Source organism: Miscanthus floridulus, chromosome 1 (genome assembly GCF_019320115.1).
Source record: "Miscanthus floridulus cultivar M001 chromosome 1, ASM1932011v1, whole genome shotgun sequence".
NCBI classification, from domain to species: domain Eukaryota; kingdom Viridiplantae; phylum Streptophyta; class Magnoliopsida; order Poales; family Poaceae; genus Miscanthus; species Miscanthus floridulus.
Genome location: NC_089580.1, coordinates 12902187 through 12925865, shown reverse-complemented (window position 1 = coordinate 12925865; position 23679 = coordinate 12902187). Strand labels below are relative to the sequence as shown.

At 46.1% G+C, this 23679-nt stretch overlaps 1 protein-coding gene and 1 pseudogene across 1 annotated transcript; one reads left to right on the top strand and one right to left on the bottom strand.

The window, feature by feature from the left end:
- The first annotated feature begins 1299 nt into the window (after window positions 1-1299).
- LOC136473236 (cysteine-rich receptor-like protein kinase 6) lies at window positions 1300-17793 on the top strand (annotated as a pseudogene).
- Window positions 17794-18204: 411 nt separating this feature from the next.
- Window positions 18205-20713, bottom strand: LOC136473244 (acidic leucine-rich nuclear phosphoprotein 32-related protein 2-like). Its single transcript, XM_066470927.1, has 2 exons — window positions 19965-20713; window positions 18205-18627 (listed from the first exon to the last, which is right to left on the bottom strand). Exons 1-2 carry the CDS (start codon window positions 20637-20639, stop codon window positions 18484-18486), a joined length of 819 nt encoding a protein of 272 aa, XP_066327024.1. The 5' UTR covers window positions 20640-20713; the 3' UTR covers window positions 18205-18483.
- Window positions 20714-23679: the final 2966 nt, after the last annotated feature.

Here is a 23679-nt window from a genome sequence, read left to right as displayed (position 1 = left end):
TTAGAAAAGATTTGGCGAGGAAAGTCTATTTGTAATTTTTTTTTAAAAAGAGCTGAATATATATAAAAAAATCAGTAGCCATGCACACGTGCATTGAGAAAGCTACACCGCACTGCAGGCAACCAATCCTCTTGGGCTCCTGGTCCGTCTCAGGTTTTTTAATTATTTTTTATTTAATATTTTAATAATAATTGCTCCTAACAAATCTGATCTTTTTTGTCGTGCCAGCACGGTTGGTGCTATAAAATCACGTTGTCCGCCATATGCATTGGTTGTGGCAAGAGTTCCATGTTGGATGAGTTTACTGCATGGAAAACTTATCACATTACTCTCGCTAGAGCGAGTATTGTTTTATCGCGCCACCGGGAGTGGGGTGATAAAATTCAACCTTAGAAATGCTTAAATTATTGTTTTGATATAGGATGAAAAAATGATTTTTATATGAAAATTATAGATCTTGATGGAAAATACAACTTTCTAGTTTTATAAAATTTTCTACAGCGTAATAATCGCGTATTAGGCTTGTCACGTTAAAAAAACAATCTCTCATTTGTATGGTGTCAAATGAATGCATACTTTTTATATTAAAGTTGTAGCTCTAAATATGATGTACAGCTTTATAATTTTAAGTTTTTACATTTGAGATAGTTAAGATGCTCGAGAAAATAATATATAGTTTCAGCATCATATTAAACGTGCACCAGCGCTTATTGCCTCATAAATGTTATATTTTTTCTGAAATGTGTCAAATGAAGATACTTTTTATATCAAAGTTGTAGCTATCGTGACGAGATCTTCAAGTTTTAAGTTTTTTTAGTTTTTCTTTGAGGTCGTTTAAATGCTCAAGAAAGTAATACAAAATTTAAAGGCATAATTGAAATTTGGGTGTCCGAATCATAGTTAGGCGGCGCACATTCCGCAGTGGGCGGACGTTCACACTGCCGCTTCAATAGCAGGCCCGGTAATAATCTGAAAGTGAATCATCAACCACTCATTTAGAAGCCGCTCATGCAACAACGTTTAAGTCAGTCTAGTTGGAGGAAATACACCTTGAACACATTACATATACTAGCTGAGCTTTGCCCCTAATCGTGACTAGTTGATTGGTCCCCCAGCCGGCAATGCCTGTTTTGTTTTTTTTAGGAAAAAATCACTTTCAGCGATTGCCGGAATCATTCAGAGAACGGCTACAGATAACCGATTCATTATGAAAAGAAAACGCTACCGGAATCGGAAGTAGCCGTGCAAACTGCACAGGTGCAATGAGATGCTGCACAGCACTGCTGGCAACCAAACCTCATGGCCGCCGCACCCTGCACGCTCAAACATGGCCTCCGTCCTCCTACTGCTGCTTCTCTTTCTTCCGTTCACTGGCCGGGCCGCAGCCACGCTTTTCAGCCTCATGAACTACCTCTGCAACAACGGCAGCTCTACGCCCTTAACTCCACCTACCGCTCCAACGTCGTCGCGCTCCTCGGGTTCCCTGTCCGCCAACGCGTCCAGCTCCGCCGTAGGCTTCGCCACCGCCACCGCTCGGCCACGCCCCAGACCAGACGTGGGGCCTCGCGCTCTGCCGCGGCGACGTCAACGGCAGCGGGTGCGCGTCCTGCCCTCGCGGTCGCGCCGAACATCGCCTTCGGCGTCTGCAGGGGAGTCAAGGGTCGTGTCCATCTACTACGACCGCTGCCTCCTCCGGTACTCGGACACGGACTTCCTGGCCAGCCCGGGCGACGCCGCGGAGCTGGTGCAGTACAGCACCACCCCGCTGAACGTCACCGCCGACCCAGGTCGGTTCGTGGGGCTCGCGGCCGACCTCGTGGCCGCGCTGTCCGCCTGGGCGGCGCGGAACTCGACGGCGAGATACGCCGTCGGGGTGGTGACCTCCGCCAAAGGGTTCACGACCACGGACAGCAACTTGGTGCACAACATCTACGGGCTGGTACAGTGCACGCCCAACCTGGCTCCCGAGGCGTGCCTGGCGTGCCTCGGCAGGCTCAAGGACGAGATGCCGGCCGTGTTCAACGGCTCAACCGGCGGCCAGTTCAACGCGGTGTGGTGCAACCTGAGATTCGAGGTGTTCCCCTTCTATGACAGCAGCCCAGTAGTGAAGCTTGTTAGTTGATCTCCACTAATAGGTCCGGGCCCTTGTCTCTGCGCCCTGATTGGAGGCGCCCAACCCTAATATGGTTGGTGGGTCCCTGTTGCACAGCACATATAAAAGAGATATGGGGATCACGGCTCTAACTACGAGGTTGGTCTGAGCCGCCGTGATCCACCAACAGAAAACCTAATCCGATCTACAGTAAATGCTGCAAGCGACGGGAAGCCCCACCGACTCCGCCGTCGCCACTGGACCTCGACTCCACTACGCTAGAACCACCGCACCGAGCTGCCGTGTGACCGTCGTCCAAGCCGCTGTGGCGCCATGGACCGAATGGTGACCTAGACCAAGGTACATCAACAGTTTTCACATCTAAGAGAAAAGCTACCCCTGATCTATGTTTAGAGGCACTATTGTGTCCAACAATGGTACCAGAGCCCAAGGTTGTCAGTTTGTAGATCTAGTATAGGGTAAAGCATTGAAAAGAAATCAAAGAAAGAACAAGGGTTCGATCCGTTTCGGATTATAACCCTAACCATAACCGGGTAAAAGAAAATAGAAAAGACCGGGAGGGTGGCGGGCGTCACTGACTGTCGGTCACCACTGCCACCGAGCCGGGGGAAAGGTGCAGCACCGCCGTCTTCGCCGGCGCACGGCAAGAAAAGAACATCAGTGTTCGGATATGAGAAGCGAATAGAAAGGGGTCTCGGCACTTCGAGTCAAACCCTAACCCTAACCCCAAACCCAAATCGGTTCAACTCCGAAAAGAAAAGAAAGAAGATCCAAAAGAGAAGGGGAAGAGGGGAAGGGACTAGAAACGATTAGAAAAGGAAAGAATGAATTAGATCCTTTCAGATCTGAGCAGACAGAAGAGGGTTTTCCTAACCCTAACCCTAACTAGGTGAAAGAAAGAAGAAAAGAGAGGGATTCGGCCTAGAAGAGACTCGAAACCGAACCCTAAACCCGTAATCGATTTTAGAAAAAAGAAGAACAGTGGGTCGGATTCTAAACCCTAACCCTAGATCTAAACCCTAATCCCCAACACCGGTTCGGATAAGAGAAAAGAAGATCCAAAGAAAGAAGGGGAAAGGGAGAAGAGGAAGAGCTGTTTTGGCATACCTCGCCGCTGAGCAGTGCTGCTGCCTTGCCGGCGCGCGAGGAGAAGAAAGAGCCGAGCCGGGGAGATGTTTCGCCTGGGCTCGGCCAAGGAGGCGCCACGGCCAGGCCGCTCGACGGCGGCGCGCTCACCCGCTGGGGAGCGCGCACGCCGGCGAGGGGGCTGGCGACGGCGCCATGGCTACCCGCTCCACTGCTTCGCTCGCTCGGTTGCTGCTTGCTGCGCTGAGAAGGAAGAAGGAGCATGGCGTAAAGAAAGGAAGAGGAGGATGAGGAGATGGACTTGCTCCGGTGGCTGCTTTCCTCACCGACGTCGGCGGCCACCAAGGCCGCTGCCGCTGACGCCACGCGGCTGAGAGAGCAAGGCAAAGGAGAAAGAAAGAAATGAGGCTAGGGTTTTCGGCCGACGCGGCCGAGCGGGTTTTTGATCCTGCGAAGGCTATGCTCGACCGTCGAATGAGATCCGATGGCGAGATTTCAATGGGCTGCTCTCGGCCTAGGCGGAGCGGTGCGGGGCACGCACGTGTGGGACGAATTTCCAGCCCAGGCCCAGGTTGCGGCCTAGGCGCGGGGACGGCACGGCGCGCGTGGCTGCTGGGCCGAGACGGCAAGCAAAGCCGGGCTGAGCTGTTGCAGGTTTTAAGCCCAAGCGAATGAATCAATTTTTTTATTTTATTTTCCAGAAAAGGTTTTATGTCCTAGAAAATAAATAAATGGCTTAAAGAAATAGAAAGAGATTTGTCATGTAGCAAAATTCATTGAATTGAATTGTTTTTCCGCTGCTAAAGAAATTACTTATTCTCTAGTTATTTTGAACCAACGTGATATTTAATTAGAGAAAAAGAGATTTTGACACGATTATGATGTTATTTTCTGACCACGTTGTTAATAACAATATCGCAATTTAATAATTTTATGCATTAATTCTATTTCTGTCCAACGGTGATGTAGAATTAGTGTATAAGAACAGTTGTAAATTTTAATGTTTTATGCATTAATTCTATTTCTGCCCAACGGTGATATAGAATTAGTGTATAAGAACAATTAGAAATTTTAATGTATAAGACAGTTGTATGTTTTGTTTTTGACCAACGTTGGAATCAAGGCATATAAATGGTGTTATTTTTATGTTAAGAAAATATTTACCTGGTTTTCATCTTGGCTAAGATGGACTGGGTAGTCGCCTCACCATGTCCCACTGATCCTATGGCACTAGTGAGGGAGACAAACGAGGCTGATGCCGTTTGGGTAACTAAGAGAGGGATTTTGAATCCCGAAAGATGTCATATGCCCTTGTGCATAGGAAGTGGGTCACCACCAACAAGAAATATTTGGCTGTGATAAAGAACATGATTGAACCTGTAATTGTGGGCTCAATCTCAGAGTGTGACACGGTCACCGAGTACCTCGTAGAATAAAGAGTCGGTTCACTGGCTCTTCAAAGACATATGCTACCTAGCTGATAAAGCAGCTGGTGACAGAGTGTTAATCTGGAAATGGTGGTATAAGAGAGATCACGATGCATCATCGAAATTATGGCACTATCGTTTAGGCCATATTTTGAGGGGAGAATAGAAAGACTAGTTAAGAATAATATATTCTTCCTCCATTAGAGCTCTCAGATTTAGAACAATATAGATAATGCATTAAAGGAAAAGTATGTAAAGAAAATTAATAAAGATGCCAAATGAAGCGTAGGAATTTTATAGATTATTCACACAGACATATATGGTCAATCTCCTGTAAAGAGTGTGGATGGTTATGACTCGTTCATAACATTCACAGATGATTACTCCCATTATGACTACATTTATCCAATCAAAGAAAGAACAGAAGCATTGGATAAATTTAAGATATTAAAGATTAAGATAGTCAGGTCTGACCGTGGGGGAGTACTACAGTCGGTATACCCCAGAAGAATGGCATGGTAGCCCAGTATTCTATACTGGGCGAACCTCAGCAGAATGGAGTAGACGAAAGACACAATCGTACCCTGATAGATATGGTGTGCAGTATGATAAGTTACTCCACCTTACAGATGAGCATGTGGATGGAGACGTTAAAACCCGCCGTTCATATTCTCAATAGAGTACCAAATAAGTCGGTGCCCAAAACGTTGTATGAGTTGTGGACAGGAAGAGTACCATCACTAAACACTTACGTATGTGGGGGAGCCCTGCTGAGGCTAAAGAAGATAACCCAAATATTGGGAAGCTAGATCCCAAAACAGTATTTGCCATTTCATTGGCTACCCAGAAAAGTCAAAAGTTTTTTGTTTCTACTGTCTAGAGAGACATATAAAGTTTGTGGAAACGAGACACGATGTCTTCCTAGAAGATGAACTGATGAGGGGGAGCATGGTAGCTCAAGAAATTGACCTTAAAAGAGAAGCGAGTGTATGCGCCCACTCCAATGATTCATGGGCCAATTTTCTGACTACCTACTGTCGCTGCACCGACAGTGCAAGATACTATGGTGTCAGCACCTGTTGTTTATTCCGCCTGTGGCAACAATGAATGACCATAAGGAAACCTATTCTTCAGGATCCTATAGAACCTATTGCCACACATGAGGGGGAGCAAAAACAACCTCAAACAGAAGATGTGCCAAATATGGAGGCCCCTAGAAGGTCTCAAAGAGTTAGAAAATCAGCTATTCCTGCTGGCTATGAAGTGTATAACACTGAGGAATTTCAAATGGAGGATGATCCCACCTCATTTGAAGAAGCCATGAGAAGTCATCATTCATCAAAGTGACTTGAGGCCATGAAAGATGAAATGAAATCAATGAATGCCAATAAGGTTTGGGACTTGAAATAATTCCTAAAGGAGTCAAAACAGTAGGTTGTAAATGGGTCTACAAAATAAAACTTGACTCTCAAGAGAATATAGAAAGATATAAAGCGCGACTTGTGGCAAAAGGCTTTATGCAAAGAGAAGGGATTGATTACAATGAGATATTTTCTCCAGTCTCATGTAAGGATTCCTTCGGAATCATAATGGCATTAGTGGCACATTACAATTTAGAATTACATTAGATGGATGTAAAGACGGCATTTCTCAACGGGGACTTGAAGGAAAATGTTTACATGGCACAACCAAAAGGTTTTTTCATGGAAGGAAAAGAACGAATGGGATGTCGCCTAAAGAAATCCATTTATGGATCAAAACAAGCTTCAAGACAGTGGTACTTAAAGTTTGATCAGACAATAAGGAATTTTGGGTTTTAAAGAGAATGCAGAGGACAATTGTGTCTATACAAAGTTTAAGAATGGGAAGTTTATCTTCCTTGTCCTGTATGTGGATGATATCTTACTTGCTAGTAGTGATGTCAGTCTACTACTGGAGTAAATGGGTATTAGGACTATCACAAAAGGTATACATAGAAAAGATCTTGAAGAAATTTAGTATGCACAAATGTAGTCCCTCACCTGCTCCTATAGTCAAGGGTGAAAGATATGGGGATTTTCAATGCCCCAGGAACCAATATAAGATCGATCAAATGAAAGTGGTTCCATATGCTTCAGCTGTCGGAAGCTTGTAATATGCTCAAGTATGCACGCGCCCTGACTTGGCATTTGTTACCGGGTTACTTGGTAGATTCCAGAGCAATCCTAGAACAGAACACTAAAAATTGGTAAAGAAAGTCTTGCGTTATTTGCAAGGAACGAAAGGCCTCATGATGATGTATAGAAGATCTGATTCACTTCATATAGTGGGATATTCAGATTCTGATTACGCGAGAGATGATAGAAAATCCACGTCTGGATATGTATTCACTCTCGCAGGGGAGCTATTTCATAGAAAAGCTCAAAGCAAACCATCACTACATCGTCCACAATGTATGCCGGTTTATAGCGTGTTATGAGGCAACGGGGCAGGTGAACTAGCTAAAGAAGTTCATACCCGGTTTGAAGGTGGTTGACGACATCTATAGACCACTTAAGTAATACTGCGATGATAATTCGGCAGTACAGTATGCTCACAACAATAAGTCAAGTGGTGCTGCCAAACACATTGACATAAAGTATTATGTTGTGAAAGATAAAGTCCGAGATCATGTCATAAGTCTTGAGCATATAAGTATAGAAAAGATGCTCGCGGATCCACTTACAAAAGGCTTGCCACCCAGCGTGTTCAGAGAACATGTAGCTAGCATGGGTCTAAGAAAAGCCTAAAATTCCTGGACAAAAGAAGACCCAAAGTTAAGTATCTATTTCAGAACATGGTGGTGCGTTGTAGCTGTTAAATCTATCGTCAATTGACCGTGACGTTGAAACATGCTCTATGCGCTAATCTGTAATGGAATGAACAAAATGATATGAAATTGAAAGATGGTAGTGAGATCAAGGGGGGGAATGTTAGTTGATCTCCACCAATAGGCCCTGATCGGGGGCGTCCAACCCTAATATGGTTGGTGGGCTCCTGTCGCACAACACATATAAAAGAGATGTGGGGATCATGGCTCTAACTACGAGGTTGGTCTGAGCCGTCGTGATCCACCAACAGAAAACCTAATCCGATCTACAGTAAGTGCTGCAAGCGACGAGAAGCCCCAACGACTCCACCGTCGCCACTGGACCTCGACTCCACTACGCTGGAACCACTGCACCGAGCTACCGTGTCACCGTCGTCCAAGCCACTGTGGCGCCATGGACCGAATGGTGACCTAGACCAAGGTACATCAACAGTTTTCACATCTAAGAGAAAAACCTACCCCTGATCTATGGTTTAGAGGCACTATTGTGTCCAACAAAGCTTGTTGCACCTCCATTGACGCCGGCTCCGCCGGGTGCAGCAGTCCACAACGATGGTAGGCTCTTTGCATAATTTCAGATAGAAAAACAGAAACCCAAATCATCATAGTAATTGTAGCAAGTATCTATGAATCGTCCACAAATATAAATTATGAAATTATCGTTAACAGTTGCAACTACTGTAGTCCTCGAGCTTTAGGCCTTCTTTGGGAGATAGCTCCACTCTTTGGATTCTCTTGCTCTGCTCCTTGATTCTCTAATGGAGTGATTATACTTGATTATGGTGGAGGAGCAAATCACTTGATTATGGTGGAGGAGCAAGGCAGGGAGCAGGTAGAATTGATTGTAGAGTGATTCAGTAGAGAGTAGTTTTTTTAAGCTCCCACCTCCTAGTGTAAACGGAAAAGTGATTCTTACCTGCTCCCCGCCTAAGTCACTCTGCCAAACATCTCCTTAATCGCTCTAATTATCTGCATTATATGTATTGTATCTGCAGCAAAGAGGACAAGGGGAACAGGATATGCAGCAACAGTAGTGGCCATTGTTCTCGGGGTCCTAGTTGTCCTCCTCCTGTCCACGTTCATGATCTACCTCTAGAGAAAAGCACAAGTAAAACGATGTGAGTTGTGCGCCCTGTTCCTGATCAAGTTCTGCATATATCTTTGGTATTTCAGAAAACATAAATACTAAGAATAAAAAGAAAAGGATGGTAGAAATGAGTCTCAAAGCAAAAGGAACATGGCGAAAATTCATAACTTTAATGGTGAATGATGAGAATAAGCACGTGTATGCAGATGCGGAGGAAGCTGACGATTCCGGGTCGCTCCTCTTTGACCTGGCAACACTGAGAAGGGCAACTGCAAATTTTGCCGAAGAGAATAAGCTTGGACATGGAGGCTTTGGCGAGGTATACAAGGTACCATTGCTAGAGAGTAGTGTATAGACACATGTCTCTGGGGACATTCAGAAATATGCAGTACATCATAAACACGGTGCCTAAAATTTCAGGGTTTCTTGCCTGATGGATGACAAATCGCCGTGAAGAGGCTGGACAAGGCTTCAGGGCAAGGTGCCTGAAAGAGCTGAGGAACGAGCTGCTGCTGGTCGCCAAGCTTCGGCACAACAATCTTGCAAAGCTTCTCGGCGTTTGCTTGAAGGGACAGGAGAAGCTGCTTGTCTACGAGTACATGCTTAATCGAAGCCTGGACACCTTCCTTTTTGGTACAGAACACTGCCACTGTCCTTCCTGTGCTTGACCTCAGACATGCCAATTAAAGAATCTTTGACTCCTCAAGATGCGAGTATATCACTAATGTCTGGCCTTCTTGCAGTCCCTGAGAAGCGTCCATTGTTAGACTGGGAGACAAGATACCGCATACTCTATGGAACAGCACGAGGCCTGCTATACCTCCACGCGGATTCACAGATCAGAATCCTCCACCGCGACCTGAAGGCGAGCAACATCCTGCTGGACGCCGACATGAACCCGAAGATCTCCGATTTCGGGCTGGCAAGGCTCTTCAGCGCCGACAAGACTACCACCATCACGAGCCAAGTTGTCGGAACGCTGTATGTAATTGAACGATCGGTCCACATGCCCACATTGCTATGTGCTGTGTTCTTCCTAGCTTCTTCGTCGAGCAGTAGTTCCACGATCTGAAAACTCAGCTGTTTTCATGCTTGGCAGAGGATACATGGCGCCAGAGTATGCAGCTCTTGGGCAACTGTCGGTGAAGCTTGACGTTTACAGCCTTGGCGTCCTCATCCTGGAGATCGTCACTGGACGGAAGAGCATCGACATGTTGGAATCAGCAGCAGGAGAATCCATCATTCTGCTGAGGGCCTGTTTAGATGCCGAAATTTTTGGCAAAATGACATTGTAGCAGTTTTCGTTGTTATTTGGCAATTAGTGTCCAATCATAGTCTAATTAGGCTTAAAAGATTCGTCTCGTGGATTTCGTCTAAACTGTGTAATTAGTTTTATTTTTTATTTATATTTAATACTTCATGCATGCGTCCAAAGATTCGATATGACGGAAAATCTTAAAAAATTTGGCATTTTGGGAGGGAACTAAACTGGACCTGAGCTACGTGAGTTGTAGTCCTAGTCCTACCTATTGTTCTTTTAATTTTCACACACCGCTGGGTCACTGGGTCAGAAACACCGTATACTTGTACTTTTTTTAGAATTATACAGTACAGATGCCGACCACGCACACTCGTAAATGATTATGTCTTGTGTTACTAGGTGTGGGTGTCAGGTTGGGTCTTTGATTCACGCTCTGATTAGGGGCGCCCAGCCCACCATAGCTGGAGGGCCCCTATCACCCTGCGCTATAAAAAGAGGTGGGGACCGACGGCTCTAATCACGAGGTTCGCCTGAGTAAAGCTCCCCACCGACAAACCCTAAACCCGATCTAAGTGAGGGGCGCAGCCAGTGACGGGAAATACCTCCGCCACAGCACTGCGCCGTCATCGATCTTCACCGTCAGCACCGCATCTCCGACACGTCTTCCCCGACCGTCGCTGTCCTTGCGCAGACTTCACCAACGAACCCGATGGAGGCCTCTGGATCTAACCCCTCCGCGATGTCAAGTTCATCAGACCTCATCCACCTCTCTCTTTCTCTCTATCGTTGCACTAGAAACATGTTCTAGGTCTTTGTTTCATCAAGCACCCTGGCTAGATCTATGGTCCTAGCAATTCAACAGAACTAACAATGGTATCAGAGCTATGTTTAGGTATAGATCTAGCTTATTAGTTTAGATCCGTTCGGATCTGTGAAAAGGAAAGAGGGGGGTTCGGATGAACCCTAACCCTAACTGGGTTAAGAAAAGAAGGTTCAGTTGAACCCTAACCCTAACTGGGTTAAGGAAAGGATAAAAAGAAGAGGGTTTCGGCCTTAAGAACATAAGAGCCAAACCCTAAACCCGTAAAAGTCTTCAACGGGGAAGAGAAACAGTAAAACTCTAACCCTAACCCTAACCCTAATCCCCAAATCGGTTGAATCCGAACAAACGAAGTAAATCCGAAAGGGGAAGAAGGGGAAGGGGTGGCCTACCTCATCGTTGCGCAGCGCTGCTGTCACGCGGGCGCTCGGGGAAAAGAAGACCGAGTCGGGGGCGCAGCTCACCGGGCTCCGACCAAAAGGGGCGCCGCGGCCAGGCCGCTCGACGGCGGCGCGCTCACCCGCTGGGGAGCGCGCACACCAGCGAGGGGACCAGCGATGGCGCCGAGGCTCTGCCCGCTCCACCATCTTCGTCTCGGTAGCTGCTGCTGCTTGCTGCGCTGAGGGGAGAAGACAGGAACGTGGCGAAGAGAGAGAGAAGAGAAGGCCGAATGGCCTCTAGGGTTCCGGGACAGCGGTCGGAGAAGGATTTTGTTTCGGCCGAAACGATCGGACGGTCGTCGGATGAGATCTGACGGCGATGGAAGATTGTGCTGCCTTTCGGCCTAGGCAGGCGAGGGCGTGAGGCCAAATTCCCGGTCCAGGCCTAGGTTGCGGCCTAGGCGCGGGGAAGTGTGCGGGAAGGGCGCGTGCTGCCGTGGGCCGTGGGCCAGTTCTGCTGCTATGGGCCGAGCCAGTTTTGGGCCGAAACAGTAAAGAATGAGCCCGTTTTTCATATTTTTCTTTTTCCAGAAAATTGAAAAATGGAAATTGGCTCAAAAGAAAATAGAAAAGTATTTTTCCCTGTGGGTAAAATTCAAGGAAATGAGTTCATTTATTCCGCTGCGTATTTAAAGATATTTTCATTATTAAATTCGAACCAACGGGAGAATTTAATTTTGAAAAATAGATATGTTTTAATTGATTATAATATTGTTATTATTTAGATCAACGTTGATTAATAGCAATATTAAGATGCTTTGTCATGCATTAATTCTATTTCTGCCCAACGATGATGTAGAATTAGTATAGAGAACAATTGTATGTTTTAATTTTGACCAACGTTGGAACTAAGGCATGCAATTGTTATTGTTATTGTTATTATTTATGTTCTTACTCTATTTGAATTGTGTTTTCAGACGGATACAACTTGATGAGTTGTATCAAAGAGATCCCCACTCTCAAAGGTGATAACTACATTGAGTGGAAGAAAAAGATCGACCCAGCCTTCATCTTGGCTGAGGTGGACTGGGTAGTCACCACACCGTGTCCCACAGAGCCCGTGGCACCGGTGAGGGAGACAAACGAGGCTGATGCTGCTTGGGCAACCAGAGAGAGGGATTTTGCATCCAAAAGAATGTCCTATGACCTTGAGCATAGGAAGTGGGTCACTGCCAACAAGAAGTGTTTGGCTATGATAAAAAAACACGATTGAGCCTGTAATTGTGGGCTCAATCCCAGAGTGTGACACCATCACCGAGTATCTAGAAATAATAAATAGTCAGTTCACTGGCTCTTCAAAAACATATGCTACCCAGCTGATAACAGAGAGGTACTCAGGTAATGGTGGCATTAGAGAGCACATACTAAGGATGAGCAATTTGGTATCCAAGCTAAAACCAATGGATTTGGCTCTCAAGGATGAGTTCCTTATCCATCTGATTTTTGCTTCCTTGCCAAAAGAGTTTGACACTTTTGTTGTCAACTATAACATACAGCCCGAGAAATAGGACATGGAGAGGCTCATGGCTATGTGTGTGCAAGAAGAGGAGAGAATGAAAGCTGCCAATGGTGGTTCTATCAATTATTTGAAAGACAATAAGAAAAAGAATCCTAATGCTAACTTCTCCTCAAAGTCAAAGGGAAAGGGTCCCATGCTGCATCAGCCTTAGCAAAATAAGTTCACAGTAGAGAAAGATCAATGTCTCTACTACAAGAAGATGGAACATTATAAGAAACATTGTCCCGATTACCTAAAGATGATCATGGCAAAGAAAGGTGAGAACATTATTATGTTCATAAATAAATCCCTGTATGTACAGTATTTGAAATCTACTTGGTGGATTGACTCAGGTGCAACTATTCATGTTGCTAATTCTTTACAGGGAGAGAATAGAAAGACTAGTTAAGAATGATATTCTTCCTCCATTAGAGCTCTCAGATTTAGAACAATGCAAAGATTGCATAAAAGGAAAGTATATAAAGAAAATTAAGCAAGATGTCAAACAAAGCGCAGGAATTCTATAGATTATTCACATAGACATCTGTGGTCCCTTTCCTGTAAAGAGTGTGGATGGTTATAATTCGTTCATAACATTCACAGATGATTACTCCCGTTATGGCTATATTTATCCAATCAAAGAAAGAACAGAAGCATTGGATAAATTTAAGATATTTAAGGCAGAAGTTGAAAATCAACACAATTTAAAGATTAAGATAGTCAGGTCCGACTGTGAGGGGAGTACTACGGTCGGCATACCCCATATGACCAAATTCCTGGACCTTTGCAAGGTTCTTACAAGAGAATGGTATAGTAGCCTAGTATTCTACACCGAACAAACCTCAGCAGAATGGAGTAGCTGAAAGGCGCAATCGTACCCGGATGGATATGGTGCGTAGTATGATAAGTTACTCCACCTTACCGATGAGCCTGTGGGTGAAGACGTTAAAAACCATCATTCATATTCTCAATAGAGTACTAAGTAAGTCGATGCCCAAAACACCGTATGAGTTGTGGACAGGAAGAGTACCCTCACTAAACCACTTACGTGTGGGGGGAGTCCTGCTGAGGCTAAAATATTTAACCCAAACATTGAGAAGTTAGATCCCAAAATAGTAAGTTGCCATTTCATTGGCTACCCAGAAAAGTCAAAAGGTTTTCGTTTTTACTGTCTAGATAGACATACAAAGTTTGTGGAAACGAGACATGCTATCTTCCTCGAGGATGAATTGATGAGGGGGAACATGGTAGCTCAAGAAATTGACCTTGAAGAGAAGTGGGTGTATGCGTCCACTCCGATGATTCATGAGCCATTTTTCTCACTACATGCTGTCGCTGCACCGACAGTACAAGATACTGTGGTGCCAGCACCTGTTGTTATTCCACCTGTGGCAACAATGAATTATGATGATGAACCTGTTCTTCAGGATCCTATAGAACAAATTATCACACATGCGGGGGAGCAACAACAGCCTCAAACAGTAGATGTGCCAAATGTGGAGGCCCCTAGAAGGTCTCAAAGAGTTAGAAAATCAGCTATTCCTGCTGATTATGAAGTATACAACACTGAGGAATTTTAAATAGAGGATGATCCCACCTCATTTGAAGAAGCCATGAGAAGTGATCATTCATCAAAGTGGCTTGAGGCCATGGAAGATGAAATAAAATCTATGAATACCAATAAAGTTTGGGATTTGGAGATAATTCCTAAAGGAGCCAAAATAGTAGGCTGTAAATGGGTCTACAAAACAAAACTTGACTCTCAAGGGAATATAGAGAGATATAAAGCCCAACTTGTGGCAAAAGGCTTTACGCAAAGAGAAAGGATTGATTACAATGAGACCTTTTCTCTAGTCTCATGTAAGGATTCCTTCAGAATCATAATAGCTTTAGTGGCACATTACGATTTAGAATTACATCAGATGGATGTAAAGACGACATTTCTCAATGGAGACTTGGAGGAAAATGTTTACATGGCACAACTGAAAGGTTTTGTCATAGAAGGAAAAGAACGAATGGGATGCCACCTAAAGAAATCCATTTATGGATTAAAACAAGCTTCAAGACAGTGGTACTTGAAGTTTGATCAGACAATAAGGAATTTTGGGTTTAAAGAGAATGTAGGGGACAATTGTGTCTATACAAAGTTTAAGAATGAGAAGTTTATCTTCCTTGTCCTATATGTGGATGATATCTTACTTGCTAGTAGTGATGTCAGTCTACTACTAGAGACAAAGAAGTTTTTGTCCTCAAAATTTGATATGAAAAATCTTGGTGAAGCTTTGTTCGTTCTAGGGATCGAGATTCACCGAGATAGAAGTAAAGGGGTATTAGGACTGTCACAAAAGGCATATATAGAGAAAATTTTAAAGAAATTTAGTATGCACAAATATAGTCCATCACCTGCTCCTATAGTCAAGGGCGACAGATATGGGGATTTTCAATGCCCCAGGAACCAATATGAGATCGATCAAATGAAAGCGGTTCCATATGCTTCAGCTGTCGGAAGCTTGCAATATGCTCAAGTATGCACGCGCCCTGACTTGACATTTGTTACCGGGTTACTTGGCAGATTCCAGAACAATCTTGGAATAGAACACTGGAAATTAGTAATGAAAGTCTTGCGTTATTTGCATGGAACGAAAGACCTCATGATGACGTATAGAAGATCTGATTCACTCCATATAGTGGGGTATTCATATTCTAATTATGCGGGAAATGATAGAAAATCCACGTCTGGATATGTATTCACTCTCGTAGGAGGAGCTATTTCATGGAAAAGCTCAAAACAAACTGTCACTACATCGTCCACAATGTATGCCGAGTTTATAGCGTGTTATGAGGCAACGGGGCAGGTGAACTGGCTAAAGAAGTTCATACTCGGTTTGAAGGTGGTTGACGACATCTATAGATCACTAAAGTTATACTGCGATAATAATCCGGCAGTACAGTATGCCCACAACAATAAGTCAAGTATTATGTTGTGAAAGATAAAGTCTGGGATCAAGTCATAAGTCTTGAGCATATAAGTACAGTAAAGATGCTCGCGGATCCGCTTACAAAAGGCTTACCACCCAACGTGTTCAGAGAACATGTAGCCGGCATAGGTTTAACTGTTTAAGGGAAAGCCTATAATTCCTAGACAAAAGAAGACCCAAAGATAAGTATCTATTTTAGAACAGAGTAGTGTGTTGTAGCTGTTAAATCTATCGGCAATGGACCGTGACGATGAGACATGCTCTATACACTAATATGTAATGGAATGAACAAAAGTAAATAATATAAAGTGAAAGATGGAAAGAGATTAATAGGGAGATTGTTAGATTGATCTCTAACCTAACTGGACCCAACGGCCCAGTTGGGCCTTTGATTCGTGCCCTGATCGGGGGTGCCTAGCCCACCATGGCTAGAGGGCCCCTGTCACCCTGCGCTATAAAAAGAGGTGGGGGCCGGCGGCTCTAATCACGAGGTTCGCCTGAGCCAAGCTCCCCACCTACAAACCCTAAACCCGATCTAAGTGAGGGATGCAGCCAGTGACGGGAAGTACCTCCGCCACAGCACTGCGCCGTCATCGATCTTCACCACCGGCACCGCATCTCCGACACGTCTTCCCCGACCGTCGCTGCCCGTGCGCAGACTTCACCAACAAACCCGATGGAGGCCTATGGATCTAACCCCTCCGCGGTGTCAGGTTCGTCAGACCTCATCCACCTCTCTCTGTCTCTCTATCGTGTTAGAACCGGTGGTGACCACCGAGTTCTTGATCTTAGAGCTGGCTTGCAGCCGGCCCGACTCGTTACGAGCCTACGCTCCCATAGATCCCAGGTCCACCGGAGCTGACAACATATAAGGCCTTTGGGCCTTACTTAACCCAAAAGACTAGCCTAATAGGTGAGGGTTCTCCAGCCTTATATGTTGTGCTCCTCCACCATCGCTACACGATGTGGGACTAAACCCCAACAATCTCTCCCTTAGTCACACATCGGGGTGCCCTCGCCATATGTGACGCTCGAGATTTTTTTATTGGATTTAGCTTTTTCTGACCTTGGGTACCGGCTCTGTTACCAATTGTTGGAACCGGTGATGACCACCGAGTTCACGATCTTGGAGCTGGCTTGTAGCCGGCCCGGCTCATTACCACGAGCCTACGCTCCCACAGGTCCCAGGTCCACCGAAACTGACAACATATAAGGCCTTTGAGCCTTCTCAACCCAAAAGACTAGCCTTATAAGTGATGGTTCTCCCGCCTTATATGTTGTGCTCCCCTACCATCGCTATATGATGTGGGACTAAACCCCAACAATCTCCCCCTTAATCACACATCGGGGTGCCCCCGCCATATGTGACGCTCGAGATTTTTTATCGGGTTTAGCTTTTCTGACCATGGGCTCTGATAACAATTGTTGGAACCGGTGGTGACCACCGAGTTCACGATCTTGGAGCTGGCTTGCAGTCGGCCCAGCTCGTTACCACGAGCCTGCGCTCCCACAGGTCCCAGGTCCACCGGAGCTGACAACATATAAGGCATTTGAGCCTTCTCAACCCAAAAGACTAGCCTTATAAGTGAGGGTTCTCCCGCCTTATATGTTGTGCTCCCCTACTATCGCTACACGATATGGGACTAAACCCCAACATATCGTTGCACTAGAACGTATTCTAGGTCTTTATTTCATCGAACACCCCGGCTAAATCTATGGTCCTAGCGATTCAACAGAACTAACCGTGGGATCACTGGGTCAGAGGCACCGCGCTGGAGGCCGTGGACCCGTTCTTGGATTGCCAGGCCCCGGAGACGGAGAGCGAGGTGATGAAATGCATCCATCTGGGGCTGCTCTGCGTGCAGGAGAACCCGGCGGACCGCCCTACCATGCTCGACGTCCTCGTCATGCTGCACGGCCAATCGTCAGGCGGCTTTGCGGCACCGTCGAAGCCGGCCTTCGCCTTTGCGTACGGGGAGACGATGAGCTCTGATGAGCGGCGTAACGTGTCTGCTGCTGCGTTCTCTTTGAACGGGATGTCCGTGTCGGAGTTCCAGCCAAGATAGATGGATGCAATGCAAGCAGGTGCGCCAGCGGAACTTGCACGTCCTGCGGTAGCCTGCATTGTAGAGTGAATGGACCCAGGATCCATACAATTTAATTCCTAGCTCATACTCTGCTTGCCGCAGTGTCCTGTTGGACTTTGCAGAAACATATACTGTACAGTATAATATAGAGTACCACCAGACCACATTGATTTACCACCAGACTATGCTGACCCTACAGACTACGCGTACCGGAGACGGAGAATTCCTACAGGACGTGTCGCTGTCTGATGATTTATGCAAATGCGGAACAGATGAGCACACGTAGTTGACCGGAAGTCAGCAAAAGAAATCTAAGGAAGGTTCACATCCATGTTGTTTTCACCGGTACATAGTGTGTCTACCTTCATTAAAATTTTCCTAGCCTACAGATGTTAACAGTAATCACACCAGCAAGTCAATGAAATGGACACATAATTACATACAAGCATGAAAAGGTCATCATCCTCCAGAAGCACTAGTAGTATAATATGAACTGGGATCTCGATTAGTAGCATCAGGAAGTCAAACCAAACAAAGGAAGGTCACCATCCTCCACAAGCACAAGTAGAATAATATGAACTGGGATATCGATTAGTAGCATCAGGAAGTCACACCAAACAAAGGGTGTATACATGCTGGGGACATCCAAGATTACTCATTGTTTCAGAGTCAGACAACCTCCAGAATCAAGAAGATACTTCAGAAATGGAACCGCCTAAAAACACTATGCTCTAGTCTATTACAAGTGCGGGGAAAAAAAGAACCAGAAAGCATGCAAATAATAATCAGTGCACACAACCGCTTCCGAAGTTCAGGAAATACTATTTCCCTCGCCGTTTTACTTGTCTCCATTGGCATCATCCTCGCTATCTCTTTTCCTCTTATTTGGCAGGGAAGATCCTGCTTTGCTTTCGATGTTCTCCTTGTCTTCTGCGTCTGCATCAAGTTCGTCATCCTCAGCTTCACCGTCTTCGTCTTCGGCCTGAAAATGGTCAAATGTATTATTATTGCAGAATAAGGTTTACCAAATTCTTTGCACAAAATCAAGTTTCAATCAGTAAACTAGACTGCTCAATCAAACTTGTTTAGGTCACTCAAGACGATTGCAGGGAAGTCCAAGAATGAGCTAGAAAGAATGGTTTGTGAGGCCATGGCAGTTACAATTTTAAAGGTAAAACAGGCCCAAGATCACACTGCAAAGTGCAAATATGGCATCATCAAGAGTTTAACACTACCGTCTCTAGAGGAACAACAAACAAAGCATGATGTTACTGGCAGCTACCGAGTTGTTAAAACAAAATCAAGGTGATAGACATGCTCACAGTCAGCCCAAGAACCGTGAGGGCTCAGTGACTAAACTCAAATTATGGAGCATCACAGCATTTACAGGAACAAATAACTAGGTGATAATACATAAAAAGACAAGTGTCGAACCTTGATGATACACAGCAATTATGATAAATATTAAGTGAAAATATTGGCATGAAAACAGCACGCCCAGAGCCCATGGTAAATCGTCTATGTAGAAGATCAAGCAGGAAAGAGGTCAACATAAACACATCCTACCCAGAACACCTCAAGTTACACATTCTAGAAATAACGTAATTAATAACAGATAGAATAATATTTCATATAGAACAATGCACCTTCACCAGATGCGAGATGTCATAACTTTTATAAACTTCAATATGATACCAGGGTTTTCATATTGGAATAAGACACCAACAATTACTCATCCCATGCAGAATTCAACAGCGATGAACGCCAAAAATGAGAGTGTACAAAGATTGATGGCATGGCACTTCAATGTGTAAAATGGCACAGAAGCAAACAGGTAGACATATAAAATAAAACAAATGAATTAATATTGATACATATAGGAACCTACCAAAGGAAAGTTGTCCACAAGTAAATTGATCATATGCAGTACCACAAACATTTAAATGTAATACCTCAAAGCTAGCATCATACATCCTCCATCTAGCAATGTCAATGTTAAGACTATAAGTAACAAAAGATCAATTAAGTGAAATCGTATCTGTGTAACCATCTTCATCAATCTGAACTCACAAATTCATTAGCACATGATTTTACAGCCCATTTTTCATCTTCAACAATCAGATCTCGCAAATTCATTAGCACATGATTTTACAGCCCATTTTTCAAGTTGGGAGTTGTCAGCTAAAGAGTTGAATTGCATTGCCACTTTTCAGGTACTTCAGGTATAAGAGTTGAAGTGCATCATATCAAAAGTTCAAAAGACACTAATCAATACAAATATTGACTGATAATAAGAGAGATTTAGAGCAAAACCCTCACCTCCTCATCACCTACTTCTTCGTCGTCCCCTTCACCGTCCTCACCATCTTCTTCTTCACCTTCCTCTCCATCATCCTCTTCGTCCTCCTCCTCTCCCTCCACCCCTTCCCCTTCTTCTCCCTCTTCCCCTTCCTCGTCGTCCTCCTCATCGTCCTCGTCGTCATCCGTCTCCAAGCGCTCGTTTCCCTCAGCGTCGGCGCCATCGAGGTGCTTCAAGCTGGGAATCAGCGCGAAGACCTCCTCCCTGTACCCCTTGACCTTGGTGACGGGGCACTGGTACAGGTCGAGCGACTCCACCCCGACGCCGGCGAGCGGGGCGAGCTCCTGGACGTCCGCGAACCGGTTGTTACCCAGATCGAGGTGGCGCAGCGTGGCGCCGCAGGCCTCCGCGACGGCGGCGAGCGCGGCGGCCCCCGAGAGGCGGTTGTCGGGGAGGGAGAGGCGCCGGAGCGCCGGGAGGCGGGGCAGGCCCTCCAGCGAGGAGAGGCGGGCCCCCGCGACGGAGAGCTCCTCGAGGGAGGCGGCGACGCGCTCGAGGAGGGCCGCGGAGGGGAGGCGGCCCGTGGAGGACTTGACGATGCCGTCGAGGGCGAGGGTCTTGGGGGCCGAGGTGGCCTTGGTGGCGGCGGAGATGGCGCGCTCCCACGCCGCGTCGTCCTCGCCGACGGCGGCCATCGCTGCGGCGGCGGCAGGGGCGGGGGGTGGATCGGTGGTGGCAGGAGGAGAACCCTAGCAAAACCCCTGTCAGTCCGAGTGTGTCTGTGGGTAGTACGGCGTACGGAGATGGATGGGGAATTGCGGATTCGGTGGATGGGCCGTGAATGCTCCCCTAGACTTGGATTTGGGCTTAGGCCCATGATCTTCTTTTCTAGAGGAAGGCCCATGGTCCTAAGAAGAGAAAGACTGATGTGATGATAGGGTAAAGTCCAATTTGCACCCTCCAACTCTCGTCAAAGTCCAGATTTCAATCTCGAACTTCAAAAACCGGATAACTTTGGCCCTCTAACTCTTGAAAACCGTTCAACTTTCAACCTTCTGGGCGGTTTTGCTGGTGAACAGTAACTTTTGATATTTTCGAGAGGCGTCGAAATTTTATATTATTTTTTTAAGCATCTTAACGTCCTCAAATGAAAAAACTCAAAAACTACAAAGTTGTAGATCTCATTGAGAGCTACAACTTTGGTATAAAAAATATTTTCATTTAACTCCATACAAATAATATATTAGTGCTCTAATGGGGCAAGCGCTAGTAGGCGATTATTATGGTGCTGAAATTTTATATTATTTTTTCGAGCATCTTACTATCCTCAAATGAAAAAAAAATAAAACTATAAAGTTGTAGATCTCACCGAGACAATTTTTATATGTAAATTGTAGACCTCAATGAGATCTACAACTTTATAGTTTTAATTTTTTCATTTGAGGACAGTAAGATGCTAAAAAAATAATATAAAATTTCAGCACCATAATAATCGCCTACTAGCGCTTGCCGCATTAGAGCACTAATATATTATTTGTATGGAGTTAAATGAAAATACTTTTTATACCAAAGTTGTAGCTCTCAGCTCTCAATGAGATCTACAACTTTGTAGTTTTGAGTTTTTTCATTTGAGGACGTTAAGATGCTTAAAAAATAATATAAAACTTCGGCGACTCCCAAAAATATCAAAAGTTACTGTTCACCCGCAAAACCGCTCAGAAGGTTGAAAGTTGAACTGTTTCAAGAGTTGGAGGACCAAAGTTATCCGGTTTTGAAGTTCGAGATTAAAATCTGGATTTTAGCGAGAGTTGGAGGGTGTAAATTGGACTTTACCTGGTGATACACTTGATGATTGGAGGCCCATGGCTCTCATTAGCTAATCGAGTAGAACAGCAGCAGTCTGGGCACCTTCGGCTTCTTAAAAAAAATGGAGGTGAGAGGTCGCGAATGGTGTCCAAGGGCCCAAGTTGTCACGACAACTGACAAGTGACATGCTCTTGTCTTGAGGTGAGAGATCGCAAATGGTGTCCAAGATGTCACGATGCCAATCATCTGGAGAACAAGTATGAACGCCAGTTTTTAACGGCGCGTTTGATTTGGGCTCCGGAGGCCTGGCTGAGCCCGTGGGCTACAAGTTCAGGGTGTTTGATTTGCTTTTACTATTCATCAGCCCGGCCCGCACGCTCCTCAAAGCACCCAAATGGGTGGCTCCCAGGAAACGACCTGAGGGTTCGTTTTCTCAGAGCCTGGCACCTCCCTCTACCGCCTTCACGGAGTCGTACGGGGCACCCGCGGCCAGGGACACCGGCGGCGACGAGGCACGGCACCCGCAGCCAGGGACCCCGCCGGCGACGATGCACGGGGCACCTGCGACAAGCGTCCTGCTTCACCTCGAATGCCGCCGCACCGGCATGGCACCACGGGCCCCGTCACCGCCCCCGTCGCGAACGCCGGCAGGTCCGGCACGTACGCGTGCGTGATGTCGATGATGCGTCCGCGCCCGCCGCGCTCCTCCAGCCGCCGCAGCTCCGCGCCCCGCGCACGCGCCGGCGTCCACCTTGCAGGTGCCCTCGTCGGAGTATCCCGGGTGCGCGTCTCCCGCAGCCGACGCCGCCGACGCGCAGAGGAGCACGGCCGCGAGGAGGAGCGCGAGCAGCAGGGCGGTGCCCATGGTTGTGTGGTGCGTGTGGGGAGCGGAGCTCTCGGGCTGGACCGAAGGAATCTGGACTGCCAGCGTTAGCTAGCTGCTGCTCACTCGCAGTTGCACCGGCGATGTGCAGCTGCTGGATGCTGACGCCCTCCATGTGTTCGATGAAATGGCAATGACAATGTCAGGGGGACCGTACAGCTGAGCTGGGTCCTACAGGAACATACAATCAAACACGGACACTTGTATCATTGGGACCGGGCTCTGGCTGGCCATAGCCAGGCCAACCGGCTAGGACCGTCCACATGCCGAGACTGTTCAGCTGGTGCGGATACGATCATATTATTACTGCTGGTTGGTTTTGTAAGAGAGAAAAATATTGTTTTGACTGAAAATTTATGATCGTTTACGACCAAACGAACGAAATCAAACGGGCGCTAAGTTCATATATATATATATATATATATATATATATATATATATATATATAGAGAGAGAGAGAGAGAGAGAGAGAGAGAGATAGAGAGAGAGGGGACGCTGTCCATTTATTTTGTTACTGAATATAAAAATGAGTTTGTAGAGCACCGGCCAGTATACGAAATACTATTGCCCGTGAGGGCCGTGACCCGTGTGGTGGACAAGCTCCTCAAATCTGGGCATGCGGAGAGTATAAAGCGTAAAGAGGCAGCTTTCGCTTTCTGCTGTCTTGTTGATTCATGATGGTAGTGGTCACCGACTGACGGTAGACCACAGTGCATGGCCAGCATGCATGTCGCTTGTGCAGGATCTAGATCAGGCAAAGATGTGCGGGCCGCTCTGATCTGATCCGACGACGAACTCACAAGTCACATCTATCGCGTGAGCAAAAGCAGGTAGTGCAGCACAGGTGCACCGGCCGTGCATCGATTATTGGTGCACGGCTGCTGGGCTGCATCCATCCACATAGGAGTATCTGCATGTGCTGATCGGAGGAGAGCACTAGTGTGTGGGCAGTGCAGCGGATGGATCGGATATGGATCTTCAGAGCTTTCTAGATAGCCGGTAGGGCTCCTCCAGAGAACCACCGTCCACGTTACTCCCATTTCCAT

What these genes read in the sequence shown, in the direction of transcription:
- LOC136473244 (XM_066470927.1), bottom strand. Translation starts at nt 20,639, where the DNA reads ATGGCCGCCGTCGGCGAGGACGACGCGGCGTGGGAGCGCGCCATCTCC. An exon ending in AAGAAGTAGGTGATGAGGAG is followed by an intron (nt 18,628 to 19,964) that starts GTGAGGGTTTTG and finishes GACCATTTTCAG; the next exon opens with GCCGAAGACGAAGACGGTGA.